Below are 20,184 nucleotides of genomic sequence, written 5' to 3' on the forward strand. Positions count from 1 at the left end.
TTTAGCCACAGCCAGTGCTGAGTAGGTCAGGCACATTTAGGGTTCATGGCTAACGCTTCTCGACTAGGCATTTGAGGAAATAAATAAATTTGGAGATTTATATATTTGGGTGGATTTGGAGAGCAAATTTAGAGTGCAAATGCTAGAGTTTAAAAACTTCCTAAGGAGAAACTTCTCCCCATTTAATGGAAGCCAAACCACGTGGGGATAGGGTGGGCATTTCCCATTTCTTGGTCAAATAAACATTGTCTGATTTTCATTGGCAAAGGCATTTAAATAAGGAGCGAGGTTTTTGCCACCCCAAGTTCCAATATGTTACAAGATTTTTTAAGGAAAGTATTTATAAACTTTACAAATTAGAGTAGAGTCTCCACAGGTTCAGGTCAAAATATGAAGGGCTTTTAGTAAATTACTTTTTGCCAAGATAGAGCTATTTTAAGGAACCTACGTGTAATTTTGTAAACTACCTTATTTTTTTTAGTATTGTCTCTAAGCTAAAATTGCTTTTGTGTTCATTTTGTTGGTATCAGCAGCACCATGCGTGGCTTCTGCTGCTGCAGAAGGAAATAGGCAGATTGGCTTCTCTCTCCATAAGCAAGAAAATGCATTATTAGGAAGGTGACAAATAATATATAAGGAAAAAAATTGTAGATATTTGGGAAAACCTTACTATTTTTTATACTTTGCCTATTGATGCTAAATAGTGTAAAAAAATAATAAAGTTAGAGAACCTATGTTCAAGATTTTCTGTTCTTCCCTCTGTTTATTTGAATCACTAGGAAAAAGAAATTCTGTATTATAGAAAGACTACTGGGTGCAGGTACCTCAAAATCCTGACCAACTGAATGCAGCATAGGCATAAAAAGAACAAATTCAGAGCTGAACCCCTTAATGATGAAGTTAGGGGGGAAAGAGAAGCTTCTAACACAAGGATTTACTAATGGGAATCATAATGGAATTAAAAATATAGCAAGAGAAGTAGAAGGAAAAACTCCAGAGCAGTGGTTCTCAACCTTCCTAATGCCGCGACCCGTTAATACAGTTCCTCATGTGGTGGTGACCCCCAACCATAAAATTATTTTCATTGCTACTTCATAACTGTAATTTTGCTGCTGTTATGAATCATAATGTAAATATCTGATATGCAGGATGTATTTTCATTGTTACAAATTGAACATAATTAAAGCATAGTGATTAATCACAAAAACAATATGTAATTATATATGTGTTTTCCAATGATCTTAGGCGACCCCTGTGAAAGGGTAGTTCAACCCTCAAAGGGGTCTCGACCCACATGTTGAGAACCGCTGCTCTAGAGGAAGTCATTGAATACTCAGCTGTGTTCTGGGACAGATACAGTGACCTTTAAGACATAAATAAGATTATGGCTCAGATTAAATGGGAGATGCAATAATTCAGAGAAGAATTTGTATCAAAGAAGCACTTAACACAAAGATTGGATGGTACAAATCACCTTTTCATCAACTGAGAACATTATATGGTACCACCAAAGGGAAAAAAATTATACTAAAGAAAAGGATTGCCTGATTTGTGTGCTTGGATTTAACAAGGAACATTTATATGATGAATTGAAATAGTATATTTACAGCTCCTCAGTTCAAATTTGACTGGGTTCTTAAGGACAGAATTGCAATGGAGTGCCAGAGGTGGTGTAACAACTTAATTACCTTGATGGTGAGAAAAAAACATAGAACTAGAAGAATTGAGATGGGAAATGAACCAGTGAGCTAGCTCTATGAATGCCACAGCCTATTACCTTGAGAGAATTTCCAGGCTGCAGGACACAGAGGGGTAAGAGGCAGAGCCAACAGACTTCCCAGAGGAGGGGACTGAACTGAGCATCTAGGGCAAGAATGTCAAATTCAAAGGCTAACACGGGCCAAATAAACGACTAGGGAGACCAGGGCTGCTGGAGTTCATAGGAGAGTTCCAGAGAGTAGGCAGCTGTAACGGGTGCCCATGAGCGTTCAGCAAAGTACTGATCACCCTGTGTGTGAGGAAACTACCTAACACTTCCTACAATGGGAATGAACTTCAAAATAATTATGCTGAGTGAAAGAACCCAGATTTTAATAAAGTGTGCATACTGTAGGATTCCATTTATTACAATTTAAAAAAAAATGAACTAATCCGTTGTGATTGCTGCGGGATGGGGGTAGAGGGGTCTGGAGGTAACAGACAGGGAGGCACAGGAGGGAAAGATTACAAAGGGGCACAAGGAAACTTGTAGGTGTGATAAATATGTTCATTATCTTGATTGAAGAAATGGTCTTACGGGTTTTTTACATGTTCTCAAACTTAATACATTGCATACTTTATATACATGTCATTTATTTGGTCAATTGTGCTCATGTAAAGCTCTTTTTTAAACTTGCGTGCAAAAAAATACAAATAAAAAACAGTAGCTTCCCTTTTAGAGTTTTCTGAGAAAATGAAAGGAGGGATCAAGCCCAGGTAACCTTTGTAACTCTTTCCCAACTCTATCACAATTAAGATTTTTTGTTGTTCCAAAGCATTTTTGGTTTTAAAGATATATTGTTAGGATCTATGTAGTCAAATATTGCTATTGTCACTCAAGATATAACTTCATGCATTTTGTGTTTCAGGGCTCATGAATCAAGGAAGCAAACTTGAAAAATGGATTAAGGCTGATGCCCCAAAAGGCACTGTAAGTTTTAGAAATCAAAGCTGGTTTCAGTCCCTGAAACTGCAGGACTGAATGGTTTGAGCCCGGCCGGTGTGGTTCAGTGGTTGAGCGTCGGCCTATGAACCAGGAGGTCACAGTTTGATTCCTGGTCAGGACACATGTACAGGTTTTGGGCTCGGTCCCCAGTAGGGGGCGTGCAGGAGGCAGCCAATCAATGATTCCCTCTCATCATTGATGTTTCTATCTCTCCCTCCCCCTCTCTTTTTTAAAAAAGGAATGATTTGAGTTGTATTTATAATTTTAATAATTAGTAGATCAATGGCTACAAAAATGCAAATACCACTGTTCATATATAAATACTGAAAATAACAAATTGGATGAGTATTGGTGAATTGTGGTTTTTTTGGGGGGGAGGAGGAAATGTCAAAATTTGTACTTACCTATTGTTTAGTTTCCTTATTGCTCTGTAACATATTGCTACAAACTTATCGACTTAAAATAACACTCATTTAACAGCTCACAGTTCTGTAGGTCAAGAGCAGGGGTAGGCAAACTTTTTGACTCGAGGGCCACAATGGGTTCTTAAACTGGACCGGAGAGCCGGAACAAAAGCATGGATGGAGTGTTGGTGTGAACTAATATAAATTCAAAGTGAACATCATTACATAAAAGGGTACGGTCTTTTTTTTTTTTTTTTAGTTTTATTCATTTCAAACAGGCGGATCCGGCCCGCGGGCTGTAGTTTGCCCACGGCCGGTCAAGAGCCTGGCTAGATTCTCCATTCAGGATACCCATCAGGCTGAACTCAAGATGTTGGCTGGACTGAGTTCTCATCTGGCTGCTCTGGTAAAATAAAATAAATCTTCCAAGCTCATTCTTATTGGTGGTAAAATCTTGTTCCTTGTGACTGTATGAGGTCTCCATTTTCTTGCTGTTGGCATTTGCTCTAAGCTTCTAGAGACTGACTATATCCCTTCTCATGTGGCCCTGATCCTCTTCTAGGCAGCAGTGATGCATTCAGTCTTTCTAATACTTCTGACCTGTTCCGCAGCCACGTGGAGAGAACTCTGCTATTAAAGGGCCCACTTGATTAGGTCAGGCCTTCCCAGGATAATCTTTGTTTTGTCATATAACATAATTATGGGAGTGATGCCTCACATATTCACAGTTTCCACTCATACTCAAGAAATTATACAAAGACATAGGTAATAGGGGGAGGGGGATAGGGAGTTATTTTAGAATTTTTTGTACCATAGGTCTTATGTAATGTTTTCTACTTGTATTTATTATGACATCAAAGTAAATTTAAGTTGTGAATAAAACACATCATAAATATGTAATTGTTACTGATTTTTCATTTATTATGCATAATTTAAGACATAACTTGTTAGTGGGAGAGAAACATTCAGCTATTTTGTAGCCTGATGTTTGAAGACAGATTTTCACTTTTATAATGATGTACTAGAGGCCCGGTGCATGAAATTCGTGCACTGGGTGGGGGGGGGTGTCCCTCAGCCCAGCCTGCCCCCTCTCACATACTGGGAGCCCTCAGGCGTTGACCCCCATCACCCTCCAATCGCAGGATCAGCCCCTTGCCCAGGCCTGACGCCTTTGACAGAGGCGTCAGGCCTGGGCAGGGGACCCTCATTTCCCACCATCACTGGTTCTGCCCCAAGCCCAGGCCTGATGCCTCTGGCCCAGGCATCAGGCCTGGGCAGGGGACCCCCAGACCCCTCCGATTGCTGGCTCTGCCCCTTGCCCAGGCCTGATGCCTCGGCCAGAGGCGTAGACCCCAATCACCCTCCGATCGTCTGATCGGCCCCTTGCCCAAGCCTGACACCTCCGCCAGAGGTGTCAGGCTTGGACAGGGGACCCCCATCTCCCCCCGATCACTGGCTCTGGCCCCCGCCCAGGCCTGAGGCCTCTGGCCCAGGAATCATGCCTGGGCAGGGGACCCCAATCTCCCTCTGATCGCTTGCTCCACCCCCCACCCAAGCCTGACGCTTCCGACCCAGGCTTCAGGCCTGGGCAAGGGGACCATCAATTCCCGGCTCCGCCCCCCGCCCAGGCCTGATGCCTCGGCCAGAGGAGTTGACCCTCATCACCCTCCGATCACCAATCACCGGATTGGCCCCTTGACCAGGCCTGAGGCCTCCGGCAGAGGTGTCAGGCCTGGGCAGGTGACCCCCAGCTCCCCGTGGTTGCAGGCTCCGCCCCTGCCCAGGCCTAACACCTCTGGCCTAGGCGTCCGGCCCGGGCAGTGGGGACCCGCAGCTGCAGCGGCCCCGCAATCGTGGGCTGCGCTTTAGGCCCAGGCAAGGGACCCCTAGCTCCTGGGACTGCCAGCTTCAACCGTGCCCAGCTCCCATCGCTGTCTCCACCCCTACTTCCTGCTATCACTGGCCAGGGCGGAAAAGGCACCTGATTCTCTGATCATGGCTAGGGGCAGGGCAAAGGCGGCCCCAGGGCCGCCTTTGCCCTGCCCCCCAGCTCTTAGCTCCCCCCTGGGTTTCCGATCACTGTCAGTGGCAGGGGGCTTCTTCCTGCTTTCCCTTTCACCTCCCTGCATTGTGCCTACATATGCAAATTAACCACCCTCTTGTTGGCAGTTAACTGCCAATCTTAGTTGGCAGTTAACTGCCAATCTTAGTTGGCAGTTAATTTGCATATAGCCCTGATTAGCCAATGAAAAGGGTAGCGTCGTACGCCAATTACCATTTTTCTCTTTTATTAGTGTAGATTGTATAAAGTTATGAATTCTCATTCTTTCAAACCTTATTTGTCTACTCCTAGAGCATTTAAATTAACACTGAAAGACTACCTAGTAGATTAGATTTTTTTATGATTAGGATACATCAGTTCTTAAACACTAATTTCTGATATACCTTTCCAAATAGTGTGATTTATAATAGTCTCTTTTTGTTAATATTTCACTTATTTACAGTTGTTTTTAACTTGTGAAACAAAAAGTCAGCTTTGTGTAATATCTCCAAGTTTCCTGTTAGTTTACCCTTTGTGAAATCAAAATTAGTATAAGTTTGGATGATACACATTAGTATATTTGATGTGGTTGTGGGGTGTGTGTGTGTGTGTGTGTAATAAGTAGAGGAAACTGAGAGGCAATGAGACAATTTTTATCTTTTTTCACTCTCATGCATTTATATAAACATTTTCATGACTAAAAATAAAGTTTATGAACTTAGTCAACTATAGCCAAAAAGGTCATGAGCATAACATTAGTCAACTGTATTTAAAATTATTAAAAGAATTATACATAATTTGAATCACATAATCAAGTCTAAACAGAAAGGGAAAGCTTCCATATTTTGTTCTCTTGAACACAGACTGATTTATATCAAATGCTTAAGAGCTGAGACCTAAGAAATAATTTGGATACCCTGAGGACCTTGCACTGAGAACTTGAAGATTTCACCCCCTCTTCACTCTACTTCTTGATCCCCTTTTCATAATCTACTTTTTCTAACACACCTTTTCTTTCATTTCTGTGTCTATAAAATTTGTCTCCCCATGAAGAACAAATGTATCTCCTGTTCTTTATCTTTTATTGATTTTTTTTTTTGAGAGAAAGGGGAAGGGAGAGGGAGAAAGGGAAACATATTAGAGCAGAATATGGATTTGCTGCCTGCTGCACATCCCCTACTGGGGATCAAGCCAGCAACCCGGGCATATGCCTTACCAGGAATCAAACCAGCAACCCTTCGGTTCATGGGAGGACACCCAGTCAACTGAGCCACATGGCCAGGACTCTGTTGTTGTTATTTAAAAGAGAATCTTAGAGAGTTTTGGAGTTAAACACCCTGCAACATAATAGGGTGTGTCGGTCCTTACTCTGGTCTTCCCCATGCAGGTGTTATTGCTGAAGAAAGCAGCAATAGGTCTCTCCAGTTGTGTGCTTGAAACATTTAGAGGTCAGAAGCCAACTTTCTAATTTTTTTTTTAACTGAGAGAGAGAAAACTGATTTGTTGTTTCCCTTATGCATTCATTCGTTGTCCCTTGTATGTGCCCTAAACGGGGACCGAACCCACAACCTTGGGGTATCAATACAATGCTTTCATCAGTTGAGCTACCCAGCCAGGGCAGAAGCCAGCTATTATGTAGCTGCCAGAAATCTCCAAATGTAGTTTAAAAATCACCATCAGAACAATCATCTTAAATCTTTTGGCTCAGGTTTTAAAACTTCCTATTCAGCTGATTCCCCTGCTGAATAGGAACCATTAAGGAACCATTTCTACAGCTAAGTGATACTACTTAATTTCAAAAACTCTTTCAAAATCAAACTAAAGGGAGAATTATTAAAACTATTTAGCTAATATAGATTACCCTATAATAATACCAGTTGAGCCCTTTTAAAAAAATTTCAAAATAGCTTTTATATCCTTTTCCTTAAATGTTATCCTTCAAATTTGTGGGATACAAAAGGGTAGTGATGAACCCCATTGAACAGATAAGTAACAGAGGAAATGGGGTTAAATACTGACCTAATATTACTGACACAACTTCTTTGGGGCGAGCAGAACAGTGTGCTCTCACCTGGACTCTGAATATCAGTCTACATGACATTAAATAATGTTACAAATAACCTATATCTCTTAGCATAAAATTGGGAGAGCACCCTTTTTGGGATAGCATAGTTTTAAAATATCCCTATTGTGCAAATCTGATTAAAAAGATTTATCTGAGGCCCTAACCGGTTTGGCTCGGTGGCTAGAGCATCGGCCTGCAGACTGAAAAAGATTTATCTGAGACATTGCAGGGACATTCTATTCACAGATAGTTCCTGCTTCAATTTAATTTGCTCCTAGCAGTTAAGTCAGATGTTGAGATGAGTCGGTCAATTGGCATTTAGTTCTGTCTTGTTGTTAAGTATCTGGAAACCATAAGAAAACCTTGTTTCCTCTAAAAATTTATGTTGCCCAGCTGGCGTGGCTCAGTGGTTGAGCCTCAAACTATGAACCAGGAGGTGTCATGGTTTGGTTCCTGGTCAGGGCACATACCCGGGTTGCAGGCTCGATCCCCAGTGTGGGGTGTGCGGGAGGCAGCAGATCAATGATTCTCATCATTGATGTTTCTTTCTTCTCTGAAATAAATAAAAGTGTATTTTTTTAAATGTATGTTTATGTTTTTTACAATAAAGCTTCACAGATCCTTAAAGTCATTTGCCCTGGCTCCATCTCTTTGATTTATAAGGCCACCTCTGCTTTTCTAAAGAAAAGCTTCTAAATTTCTTGTCAAAAAATATTACAAGTCTCAGTGTTGTTTCATATAACTGTAACCTCAGATTTAATAATCTCATCAAACTATTGGTTTGATTAAGGTAAATTTACATGGAAAATTTATAGAGTAGCAATATTTGATTTGACTTTTTAAAAATCATGATTATCAGACAGAAGATTTAATGATGTATTTAAAAACATTTGTAGTTGGAATAAGAATCAGGAGATGATTTGCTGCTGTTTATACCATTGAGATCCAGCTAATAAAAATATTTGCATCAAATGAAGTCACCAAATTCTAGATTTTTTTGTTCTTCTGTTTGAGTTGAAGGTTATACTACTTCCTCTTCACTATTGTATGTTGACTCTTTCACTGTCAATTCTCTATCTTTAAGTGGTGTTATCTCCCGCCGCCGCTGCTGTCTGTTACATGCTTGCCTTTATCATCATAGCTAGACCAAGCTGAAGTTCCAGTAGGGTTGTATTCCATTTGAACTATAGATGACATTTTCATAGCTGCCTCCCTGCAATAACAGTGATTAGCATTAGCTAGTTGGCAGAAATCATCACCGGTGTAGATTTTTCAAACTAAATCAAAGTTGGAGTTAAAAAACTCACCATCAGGAGTTGAATTCACGTTCCACAGCTTTCTTGCCTTCCTAAGGGGGAGGGGGTGGGTAATTGTGCTAATAATCAGGATTCCAAAGCTTAAGTAGCTCAGTGGCACTCTAGGTTAGCCAGTTCAGAGATTAACAGGCACAGTGAATGAGTCGCGAAATTGCATGGCCATGGACTAGGAATACTGAGAGCACTCTATAGTGCTCTTTAGTGAGCTCTCTGCCTGCCATTTCCAGTCTTAGATGAGGCAGAACCCTTTGCAGTCCATCTGTGAAGGCTAACCAGGCACCCGAACAGGAACTCCTAACCCAAAGTCTGCAGATCTCTGTTGGATACATGGATGAGTTTCAGGGAGGTCCATGAACTCTTGGAAAATTTATGCAGTTTCTATCTTAATATGCCTTTATTTTCTGAGGAAGGGTTTGTGACTTTCCTCAAATTCTCAAAGGTGTCTGTGACCGAAATGATTAAAAATACTAGTACTGTCTTTCTTAGGAGGCAGAAAGGAAGGAAGCAAAGAGGGCATGTAAAAATTGTTCTGGACTCCCAATTTCAACATGAGGGTGTGTGTGTTGTTGGGGGGTTCCCCCATACTACCAAGCAATTATTGGATACCAACCAAGGTGTCCTGTAGTTCAACTCAATTATGATACCATCTACCCAGAGTTAGCATCAGATTCCACAGGTTAAGGGCTCAGTCCCACAAGACCACCCTTTACTTCAGATACTAATTGCAAGTCCAGGTTGTCACCTGGGCTTCCGACCAACTGGCTATATAGAGCAAAGGTTCAGTGACCTCATTGGGTTGGATTGATTTGCCATAGCTACTCACAGAACTCAGAGATACTTTATTTACCCGATCACCAGTTTATTATAGAGGATATAACTCAGGAACAGCCAAATGTAAGAGATGCATAGGGCAAGGTATGGGGAAAGGCTGCAGAGTACCCATGCCCTCTTCAGTCATGCCCCTCTCCCCAAATCTCCATGCATTCACCAACCCAGAAGCTCTCTGAACTCTGTCTTTTGGGGTTTTTATGGAGACTTCCATGATGTAGCAATGATTTATTAAATCAGTAGCCATTGGTGATTGATTCAGCCTCCAGCCCCTCTTCCCAACTGGGAAATCAGTCCCACCCCTCTCTTCATGGTTGGTTCCCCAGGCAACCAGCCCCAATACTTAGGTACTTTCCAAAAGTCACCTTATTAACATAAACCCAATTGTGGTGGAAACAGGCTTGTTATGAATAACAAGATACCCATTTCACCTTTATGACTCCTAAATAATTTCAGAAATTGAGGCCAAATTAGGGCTGAGTCTCTGCTTCATGTTGATAGGGACAGCTGGGTTTGGTGGTAGAAAACAGAAGTGGTCTTTTGGCTGTCCTGGCTCGGAAAGGAATTTTCCGTATATCCAGCTAGTTCACTATAGCTTGCATTAGGTTTTGGGGCCAAGTCCAACTAGTAGTAAAATCTTACTTAGTTTTCTTTGCATATTTTTTTATCTAGTAACCTGGCAAGAGGGGTGAGGAATCAAAAGCAGGATTTGGATATTAACAGAAATCTTGGGTCTTCTTCATTAAACACAATACTTAACACACTTGAACATTTCATACCAGATTAGATTCAGCGAGGCCCTTGCCAGAAAGTCTCCATTCATCTAGCTAAAATCCCAATTATTAGAAGTTCAAAATGTTACTTCTCAAAGAGTGATTGGCAAAATAAAATGAAAAGATTAGAAGCTTAACTCCATTGTGTAATATGTTATCCATTCACCACCACCTGCCCAAATGTGGTTGTTTAATAGTATGACAAGGTTGGCAGAGACTCCTAGGACCTCATATCCATATCAGTCTTCTCCAGACCTATCTGGAAGGGTTGAGTCACCATTCCTCTTCAAAATTTTTCAAGGGCCTGCCCTCTTTAATCTGACCCAGCTTCAGTTGGCTGTCTGACCCCCTCCCTCCCTGCAGTCCTGGTCCCAGAGGGAGTACCTATTTTACAAGTTTTTGTTTTAATTTCATTTTAATACACCCAGCCTTGGATCAGAAACCATTTTCTTCCCTAGACCTCAGGTGATCAATTTTCATGGCAGGCTTGCTTAATTAAGGAAGTTCTCTGAGTCACTGTCCCGTGCACTGATGGGTTCTGGGTTCAATTCTGGTCAGGACACATACCCACGTTTCAGGTTTGATACCTGGTAGGGGCATGTGCTGGAGGCAACTGGTCAATGTTTCTCAGACCACTGTTTCTCTCTTTCCGTTTCTCTCTAGAATCAATGAAAAACATATCCTTGGGTGAGAATTTAAAAAAAAAAAAAGTTCTCTGAGAGACATCTACATTCTTAGAACACATTATGCAGTCTATACTTTGATAATATTATTCATTTTTCCAGCTTGCAGAAAAGAATCTCATCTACATGGATTGGTCAAGAATTCTCATTTTGAACACTTCACAGGTTACTTCTTTAGGTCAGTTAAAATAATTGTACATGTTTACTCTCAGTCAATAGGAAAAACTAAACCAGTGGTTCTCAACCTTCTGGCCCTTTAAATACAGTTCCTCATGTTGTGACCCAACCATAAAATTATTTTCGTTGCTACTTCATAACTGTAATGTTGCTACTGTTATGAATCGTACTGTAAATATCTGATATGCAGGATGGTCTTAGGCGACCCCTGTGAAAGGGTCGTTCGACTGCCAAAGGGGTCGCGACCCACAGGTTGAGAACCGCTGAACTAAACGATGGAGCAGATAACTTCTTTCTGTTTAAAAACACAGGGTAGACACTCTAGGCCTTCTATCCTTAAAATTTGCTTATTTAAAACAAAATTAGATATGAAAGAGGCAAACTAACAACAGACCCCACAGAAATACAAAGGATTGTAAAAAAAATAGTACTATGAACAACTATTCCAACAACCTTGAACAAATGGACATATTCCTAGAAAAATACGACCTTCCAATACTCAATCGGGAAAAATAAAAAAATCTGAATAGGCCGATAACTATGAAGGAAATTGAAGCAGTAATCAAAAACTTCCAGCAAACAAAAGCCCTGGGCCAGACAGCTTCACAGTTTACCAAACATTCAAGGAAGAACTAAAACCTATCTCCTCAGACTATTCCAAAAAATTCAAGAGGCAGGAACACTTCCAAGCTCTTTCTATGAAGCCAGCATTACTCTAATCCCAAAACCAGATAAAGACACTACAAAGAAAGAGAACTACAGGCCAGTATCTCTTGATGAACATAGATGCTGAAATCCTCAACAAAATCCTGGCAAATCGGATCCAGCATTAGATTAGAAAGATCATACACCATGACCAAGTGGGATTTCTTCCGCAAGGATGGTATAATATCCACAAATCAATAAACGTGATACATCACATAAACAAATTGAGAGACAAAAATCACATAATCTTATCAATTGATGCAGAAAAAGCATTTAACAAATTCCAACACTGTTTGTTGATAAAAACTCTCAGCAAAGTGGAAATAGAGGGTTCATACCTCAACATAATAAAAGCCATATATGACAAATCTACAGCCAACATCATACCCAATGGGCAAAAACTAAAACTATTTCCTCTAAGAACAAGAACAAGACATCCCTGAACAGGGATGCCCACTCTCACCACTCCTGTTTGACATAGTACTGGAAGTGCAGACAATAAGTAGAAATAAAAGGCATCTGAATTGGAAAAGAAGAAGTAAACTGTCATTATTCACAGATGACATGATATTGTACATAAAAAGCCCTGAAGACAGCATCATAAAACTACTAGATTTAATAAATGAATTTGGCAATGTAGCAGGATACAAAATTAACACCCAGAAATCTATGGCTTTTTTATACACCAATAATGAACTCACAGAAAGAGAAACAAACCAAAAAAAAAACCCAATCCCACTTAACACTGCACCAAAAAAATTAAGATACCTAGGAATAAATTTAACTAAGAAGGTAAAAGACCTATACTCAGAAAACTACAGGACATTGAAAAAAGAGATAGAGGAAGACGTAAACAAATGGAAGAACATACTGTGTTCATGGATTAGTACAGAATCACCATCATTAAAATGTCCATACTACCCAAAGCAATCTATAGATTTAATGCAATCCCCATTAAAATACCAATGGCATATTTCACAGACCTAGAACAAACTCTCCAAAAATTCATTTGGAATAAAAAAAAAGACCCCGAATAGCTGCAGCAATCTTGAGGAAGAAGAATGAAGTTGGAAGGATCACAATACCAGGTATCAAGCTATATTACAAAGCTACTGTTCTCAAGAACAGACGTATAGACCAATGGAACCGAACAGAGAACCCAGAAATAGACCCAAACCATTATGTTCAATTAATATTTGACAATAGAGGCAAGAGCATACAATGGAGTCAAGACAGTCTCTTCAATAAATGGTGTTGGGAAAATTGGATAGATACATGCCAAAAAAAAAAAAAATGAAGCTAGACCACCAACTTACACCATACACAAAAATAAACTCAGAATGGGTAAAGGACTTAAACGTAAGACGGGAAACTAGAAAAATCTTAGAAGACTCCATAGGCAGCAAAATATCAGGCATATGTCGTAGCAATATCTTTACCCATACAGTTCCTAGGGCAATGGAAACTAAGGAGAAAATAAACAAATGGGACTACATCAAAATAGAAAGCTTTTGCATAGCAAAAGAAACCATCAACAACAAAACAAGAAAGCCTACTGCATGGGAGAACATATTTGCCAATGTTATAACCAATGAGGGCCTAATCTCCAGAATTTATAGGAACTCATACATCTTAACGAAGAAAAACCGTCCAATCAAAAAATGGGCAAAGGACTTAGACACTTTTCAAAAGTGGACATACAGAAGGCCAAGAGACATATGAAAACATGCTCAAAGTCACTGATCATCTGAGAGATGCAAATCAAAACAACAATGAGATATTATCTCACACCTGTCAGAATGTCTATCAATGACAAACGACAAGTGCTGGTGAGGTTGTGGAGAAAAAGGAACCCTCCTTCACTGCTGGTGGGAATGCAGATTGGTGCAGCCACTGTGGAGAACAGTATGGAGTTTCCTTAGAAAATTAAAAATGGAACTCCCATTTGACCCAGTAATCCCACATCTAGGGACATATCACAAGAAAACAGAAATACCTGTCAGAAAAGGACATCTGCACAATTTACAATAGCTAAGATTTGGAAACAAACAAACAAAAATGCTTACTTACCCCTCTGTTATTTCACTGGAAACATTTTGCAAATTGAGGAAACAGGCATTTGGCCCATAATAGTCAAGTCAGAATACTTTACTCTGCACACCAGATCTTATAGGAAGCCCCTAGTTAAATGAATGGCAACTGTCAAGCAAATTGCTTTGGGAGTTATGGAGCTTAAGATAACTGTTAGCAATTTATATTAAATTGGGAGCTGGTTTAAGCCGATTATTTTCTTAACCCCTAGGGCAAAGTAACTGAATGGAAATTTTTGAGAGATGAGTAGAGGGAGAGCTAGTGATCATTTGGACATCTGCAAGGTCAAGGAAGAAGTGCTTAAAAGAAGATCTACTGGGAGAGGGATATAAAACCACAAAGACCATTTTATAAGGGAGCTTCCCTTGATGCAGTTCAAAATGTTGGCTTCAATTAGGCAAAAAATAAAATGAAACTTTCTAAGTCTGAAAGGTATTATGTATCACAAATGCCATAGTCACATATTCTGTTTTCTCAGAAAGTAGTTCTCAAAGCTTCGCATAATCGGGTGAATATTTACCTGGAAATAAGGCTGCAGTCTTCCATCTTAAGGATCCGGAGCTGTTGGCAGCCCATCTGAAGAAACTCAAATATATCATCAGTAAGCAGGGAACAACCAGAAATATCCAAAATGTGCAGGTAATGGCATTTTGCTGATAACACCTCCACTGCTGAGTCAGTAATCTGAACACACAGCCAAAGTAAGTACAGATTATTGTGATGAACTTCATCCCAGGGAAGAACAGTGTACTAGTCAGTTTGGGCTGCTATAAGAAAATACCATAAACCGGGTAATTTTAACAATAGACATTTATTTCACCCAGTTCTGGAGGCTGAGAAGTATAAGATCAAGGTACCCACAGATTCAGTGTGTGGTGAGGGCCCTCTTCTTGGTTTACGGATAGCTACTTTCTTGTATCCTCACATGGCAGAGAGAGAGCTCCCGTTTCTTCCTATTCTGATAATCCCATCATGGTGGCTTCACCCTATTTAATTACTTCCCAAAGCCTAACTTCCTCATACCATCACATTGGGGATGAGGATTTCAACATGAATTTTGAGAAAACACAAATATTTGGGGGGAAGGACACAAACTTTTAGTCCCCAACAAATAGGGCACTTGCAGATTCTCTTTAATCAGCCTGCCACATGGTACGTCTATAACTCTTACGTTAGTGATATAACGGTTTTCAGACCAATAAAATACATATTTCAAGTGGCACCAACAGAATTTGTGATCTTGCTATTCTTTTTAGAGATCTCTTATTTGGATGGGAAACTTCAACAAAATTTCCTTAGTAATAATACCTGTTACATCAATATATGTAAGTTATTAAATGCTGCAGCAGTGAGCTTTATAACATCACATGTTACAGAACTCTAAAATTAACAGAACACTAAAAGTTAACCTGTAGACAGGGTCAGATTGCTATGAGAAGGGGTCTGGACATTGCTGATAATTTGCATGTGAAGTAGCATGGTTCTGGGAAAGGACAAGTAAGCGAGACAGACGTTTGCAGGCAGCCGGAGAAAGAAGAGCAGAAGCCACAGACATTACACGAAACTCACTCAGATAAATTCTGCTAAGGGCTCCAACATCTTGAAAGTTTGCCCAGATATTTTGCAGAAATAATTCAACTCCACTTCTTAGATTATTTCACTTAGGATCTAGCTTTTGAATTTGTAATTGAACTGAGACTTACTGAAGAATCAACTAGATTACACTCCAAGGGAATGTTTGTCCAACTGGATTTAATTTCTTTAAATGTTTGGACATTCTAAAACATACATAAGACTTGACTTGTTTTTAACATAAAGTTGAGAGAATTATGCGGAAAAACCATTCAATTGAAATGTACACTTTTTAAGTTTGGAAAAAAAGATGTCATTGTCTAAGCATGCTCTTTTTCCAGAACATGCTCAGGACCAAGGTTTAGCATTGCAACTAATTCTCACAAAAACGCCTTCAGACATTCCTGTTATACTATGTGGGTCTCTGAGGATCTGATGTTATTGTGTGTATGGGGAGCCCTCAGAAATGTCGAGGAAAGGAAAGAAAAAGAATTCATAGAAAAGTCCAGAACAGGTGGAGTTCAGAGTGCTAGGTTTTATTGATACCGGGGGAACTGAAAAGGAGTCCATCACTTCCTGTAGACCAGAAACTCAAGGCCTCCAATAACTGAGGTGTCCAGACTTATGGGGGCTGGGAACTAGAGGCAGAGAGGACTGGCTACATTCTTAACTCCCAGATACAAGGTCCTACTCTGAGTCCTGTTGAACAGAGATTATTCCGATTTTAGTGCCGGGTAGGATAGGGTCATAGGACTGATCTAAAAAGTAAGCTAGTTGCAAGGAAAAGCTGGCCTTCCAGGAGATGGACAAGGTGACCATTCACGATTAACCTAAGGGCTTTTGGGAAACCTAATCTAGAATGATGAGCCAGACACTGAAAGTGTGTTATGGCTCATCAAAAGAAATATCGGTGGAATATATTAGACTAGACCAGTGGTTCTCAACCTGTGGGTCGCGACCCCTTTGGCGGTTGAACGACCCTTTCACAGGGGTAACCTAAGACCATCCTGCATATCAGATATTTACATTACGATTCATAACAGTAGCAACATTACAGTTACGAAGTAGCAACGAAAATGATTTTATGGTTGGATCACAACATGAGGAACTGTATTTAAAGGGCCAGAAGGTTGAGAACCACTGGACTAGACCATAGCCCTATGGTTTTGGGTGAGGAATATTTAGATTGGCCCAAATTATGGTCACCACATTTTCTGAAACAAGATACGCATTTGACCTGTATAATTGGTAAAGCTAAACCCTTCTCCCTTACATTGAGGTTCTGAAATAATCAACCAATTTCAAATCTTAACTCAATAATCAGATCTCAACATTCTTTCTTCAGTTCGTGTAAGTGCTCAGTTCAACCAAATGCTCTAGGAACTGGCTTTACCATTTTGTTGGTTCTCTTATTAATTAATTAAATAAATCTTTGACACATTTTAAATATTTGTGTGAGGATTGTTTTTAGCTTTATGAATAGTCTATTATAACACAAATGAAATCATAAAGCTATTTCCAGTTTGGGGAAAGGAAAAAAAATCTAATGAATACCTCAGACATGGCTAAGAAAAATAAGTTCTATGGTGAGTCCACCTCTCACTTCTGCTCTGCCTGAGTTCTTTAACAGTGCTTCAATTTGGTATTTCTGAGCTCTGACTTCTGCACATACCTGTGTACAGCCAGCAATACTGAGAAATGTGAGGTTAAGGCAATAAATGGACAGTGTTGTAATAAACTCATCTGATAGTTGGGTGCAATAAGAGACATCCAACTGTTCCAAGATTTGTGAGACTTTGCAGAATACCTGCAAGAGATTCCAAAGTTTATTTTATTTTCCTTAGTCTTTATTAAAATGTTATATACATATACAGCCTTCTTACCCATAGCAGTTTACCTAGTATGCATTTCAGTTCTGAAATATAGATGTGTTACATCTTGTTGGGGGAAAAAAGCCATTACATCTAAAAATAATTTACAACAAAAGATATTCACACAGCAGCTTAATAACTTAGTAGTATTCAAATTCCTGATAATAGATTTCGGTTTTCTTGAAGTTAGCACTAATGACATTTTACCTATATAGTCAGCAATTATTAGCATTATATTCACCCAAGTGAGTGGATGAACAGAAATCTGGAGGTGAGAATTAGATGGCTAACACTCTAGGGCTGATAGTATAATATAATGGAAAGAACACAGTCTTTGGTATTAAGCAGACCTGAATTGTAATTCCATTTCCACTACCCATTAGTATAGATCTTTCTGAGCCTCATTTTCTTCTTAAAATTAGGGAAAACAGAGTTGTCCTCCAGTATCCACAGGAGATTAGTTCCAGGACCCCAGTGTATACCCAAATCCAGGGATGCTCCAATCCCTTAGTTGACCTTCCATATATGCGGTTCTGAATCTGCCACTTTTAACATCAACCCTCTAGAACTGTTCTGAAATGCCAAAATATTCATGTGAAATTTCTAGGGCTAGTAAAAGCCTGGAAGTCATTGGAATTTCTTCCCTATATGTCAGTGGTTCTTAATTTTCATTTTCTTTTCAGTAAAAAAAAAGAAAGAAAAAAACCACAATAGAACTGAGTGACAGTTAGCATCCACAAGGAAATAACAGTCAAAAGTTTACAACTCAGTAGCTATACAAGAACAAAATGACCCACAAAATAAACCTGGCAGTAATTGTAAAAATATCTGAATAGGTCAAGATGAGTAGAAATTGGAAACCAAGTTTCTAATTCAAGATACTAAAACTATATTTATAAGAAAACTAGAGGGCTAGTGCACGAATCTGTGCACCTTGAAAGGAACTGTGGGCCTCGAGGCTGCAGTGGGCACAGGGGTTGGTCTCGGCCCATCCTCTGTGCCCCGCCCAGCCCCTCCCGCCATGGCCCCTAGTTCCCTGTCTCCTGGCAGCCCTGCTCCCACTGCCACCACTCCCATGTGCTGATGGCGCTGGCCCCATTCACACCCGCTGATGGCGCAGAGCGATTGGGCCTGGCACCTGCAGCAGGTGTGAGTGAGGCCGGCACCATCAGTGGGTGTGAGCAACAGCTGCTGCCCCGATCACCCGATCACCCCTCAGGAACAGGGGGAGGTGGAGAAGCCCCCAGAGGCCCAGCACACAAAATCATGTGCGGGTAGGGTCCCTAGGCCTAGCCTGCAATCAGGGCCATCTTCCGCCTGCTCACCAGTCCCCAGTCCCGCCCCGCTGCCACCCACCCCAGTTCCCCGGGGTTCCCTGTTCATCATCCAATGATAGAAGCCTGCGGGCTGGAGGAAAGGACCAAGAGGTCTGCCTTCTGCCTGCTTGCCAGTCCCAGTCCCACCCCGCCAACACCCACCCTGGGCCAGGGGGAGGGACCAAGAGGTCTGCCTTCCACCCACTCACCAGTCCTCAGTCCTGCCTCACCGCCACCCACTCTGGTTCCCTGTTCACCATCTGACGATCTATCAGAGCCTGCGGGCCGGGGTGGGGGGCGGGGAGGGACCAAGAGGTCATCCGTTCCGCTCGCTTGCCACTCACCACTGCCACTCACCCCAGGCCCCACCGCCACTCACCCCAGGTCCCTATGGCTCCCTGTTCATCATCTGGCCATGGGAGCCTGAGGGCCGGGGGGAGAGACCAAAACTTCTGACTTCTGCCCTCTCACCAGCCCCCAGTCCTGCCCTGCTGCCACCCACCCTGGTTCCCTGTTGGCCATCCAGCAACCGGAGCCTGCAGGCTGTGGGGAGGGACTGAGAGGTGGTCAATGCACCTCATAGCAACTGGTCAATTGATCGTTCTGGTCATTATGCCGTTATGGTCGCTGGCCTTTTATTATATAGGATAGGATACAGTAGATTCTCAGTAAAAACTAGTTGGTTGATCAATCTTTGTGTGTCTTCAATGATATAAAGAGTTCTGTTTTAATAATGCAGGAATTCTTATGTTTCAAGGAGTAGGATAACATTGCTTTCTACTTAGAGAATAGATAGCCTTCAATGAACCAGAGAACATTTAAAACAAAAAGGAATATTTAAACAATAAGAATAATTTATGAAGACATGAAACAAGCTTTAAAGGGAGATTCAAGACTCTCAGTGTCTGAAAACCCTCATTGGTGGCATATCTCAATGTCTTGGGCTGCTTGAATCAGTTATGCATTAAGCCTTTTTTTTTCAAAAGCTCTAATATTCTTTGAAGTTGAACTTTCTCAGAGGTTTAAATTAAACAATAATGCAAAAATGATTAAAAAGTCTTTGATGCATTCATGGTAGCATTCTCATCCATGGAAAATCTGAGACACAAAAATTGGTATAAGGCTTTATGCATGGCATAAATCAGTGCAGATCCGAGAAATAAATCAGAACCTTTCCTCTCATATTCATATTTTCCTTTAGAGACATGTAAGTCATATTAAGTACTTAAGTCTACAGGCATGTTTCAACATAATCACTCATTAAATTCCATTTCTCTCCTACAGATAAGATTATTATATACTTTTCTGGCTCTAGTGGTGCAGAATCATACATGTACCAGTACAGTTGATATTCTTTTCTTGGAAAGTGGTAGGCTAAGCTTCTTCCAAGTTAAAATCCTTTATAATGAAGATGGAGAGAAAAGGCAAAAATTATCAAGTGTAGCCCAGCTTGTGAGGCTCAATGGTTGAGTATTGACCCATGAACCAAGAAATTGCCAGTTAGATTCCTGGTCAGGGCACATGTCTGGATTGCAGACTCAATCTCCAGTAGGGGGTGTGCAGGAGGCAGCCGATCGATGTTTCTCTTGCATCCATGTTTCTATCTCTCTATCCTTCTCCCTTCCTCTCTCTCTCAAA

General features: G+C 40.8%; 2 protein-coding genes across 2 annotated transcripts in view; one reads left to right on the top strand and one right to left on the bottom strand.

Annotated features, from left to right (window-relative positions):
- Nucleotides 1-4,003, top strand: part of FAM185A (family with sequence similarity 185 member A) — a 54,630-nt gene extending 50,627 nt beyond the window's left edge. Inside the window, exon 8 of the mRNA XM_059712754.1 lies at nucleotides 2,628-4,003. Coding sequence (XP_059568737.1) covers nucleotides 2,628-2,740 — 113 coding nt within the window. The 3' untranslated portion in view covers nucleotides 2,741-4,003. The remainder of the gene's footprint in view (nucleotides 1-2,627) is intronic.
- Nucleotides 4,004-8,303: 4,300 nt separating this feature from the next.
- FBXL13 (F-box and leucine rich repeat protein 13) overlaps nucleotides 8,304-20,184 on the bottom strand; it is a 166,852-nt gene continuing 154,971 nt past the window's right edge. Inside the window, exons 19-21 of the mRNA XM_059711281.1 lie at nucleotides 17,032-17,166; nucleotides 14,308-14,471; nucleotides 8,304-8,427 (exon numbers count right to left, since the gene is read on the bottom strand). Coding sequence (XP_059567264.1) covers nucleotides 8,304-8,427; nucleotides 14,308-14,471; nucleotides 17,032-17,166 — 423 coding nt within the window. The remainder of the gene's footprint in view (nucleotides 8,428-14,307; nucleotides 14,472-17,031; nucleotides 17,167-20,184) is intronic.

The sequence above is a fragment of the Myotis daubentonii genome, chromosome 10 (assembly GCF_963259705.1).
Source record: "Myotis daubentonii chromosome 10, mMyoDau2.1, whole genome shotgun sequence".
In the NCBI taxonomy this organism is placed as follows: domain Eukaryota; kingdom Metazoa; phylum Chordata; class Mammalia; order Chiroptera; family Vespertilionidae; genus Myotis; species Myotis daubentonii.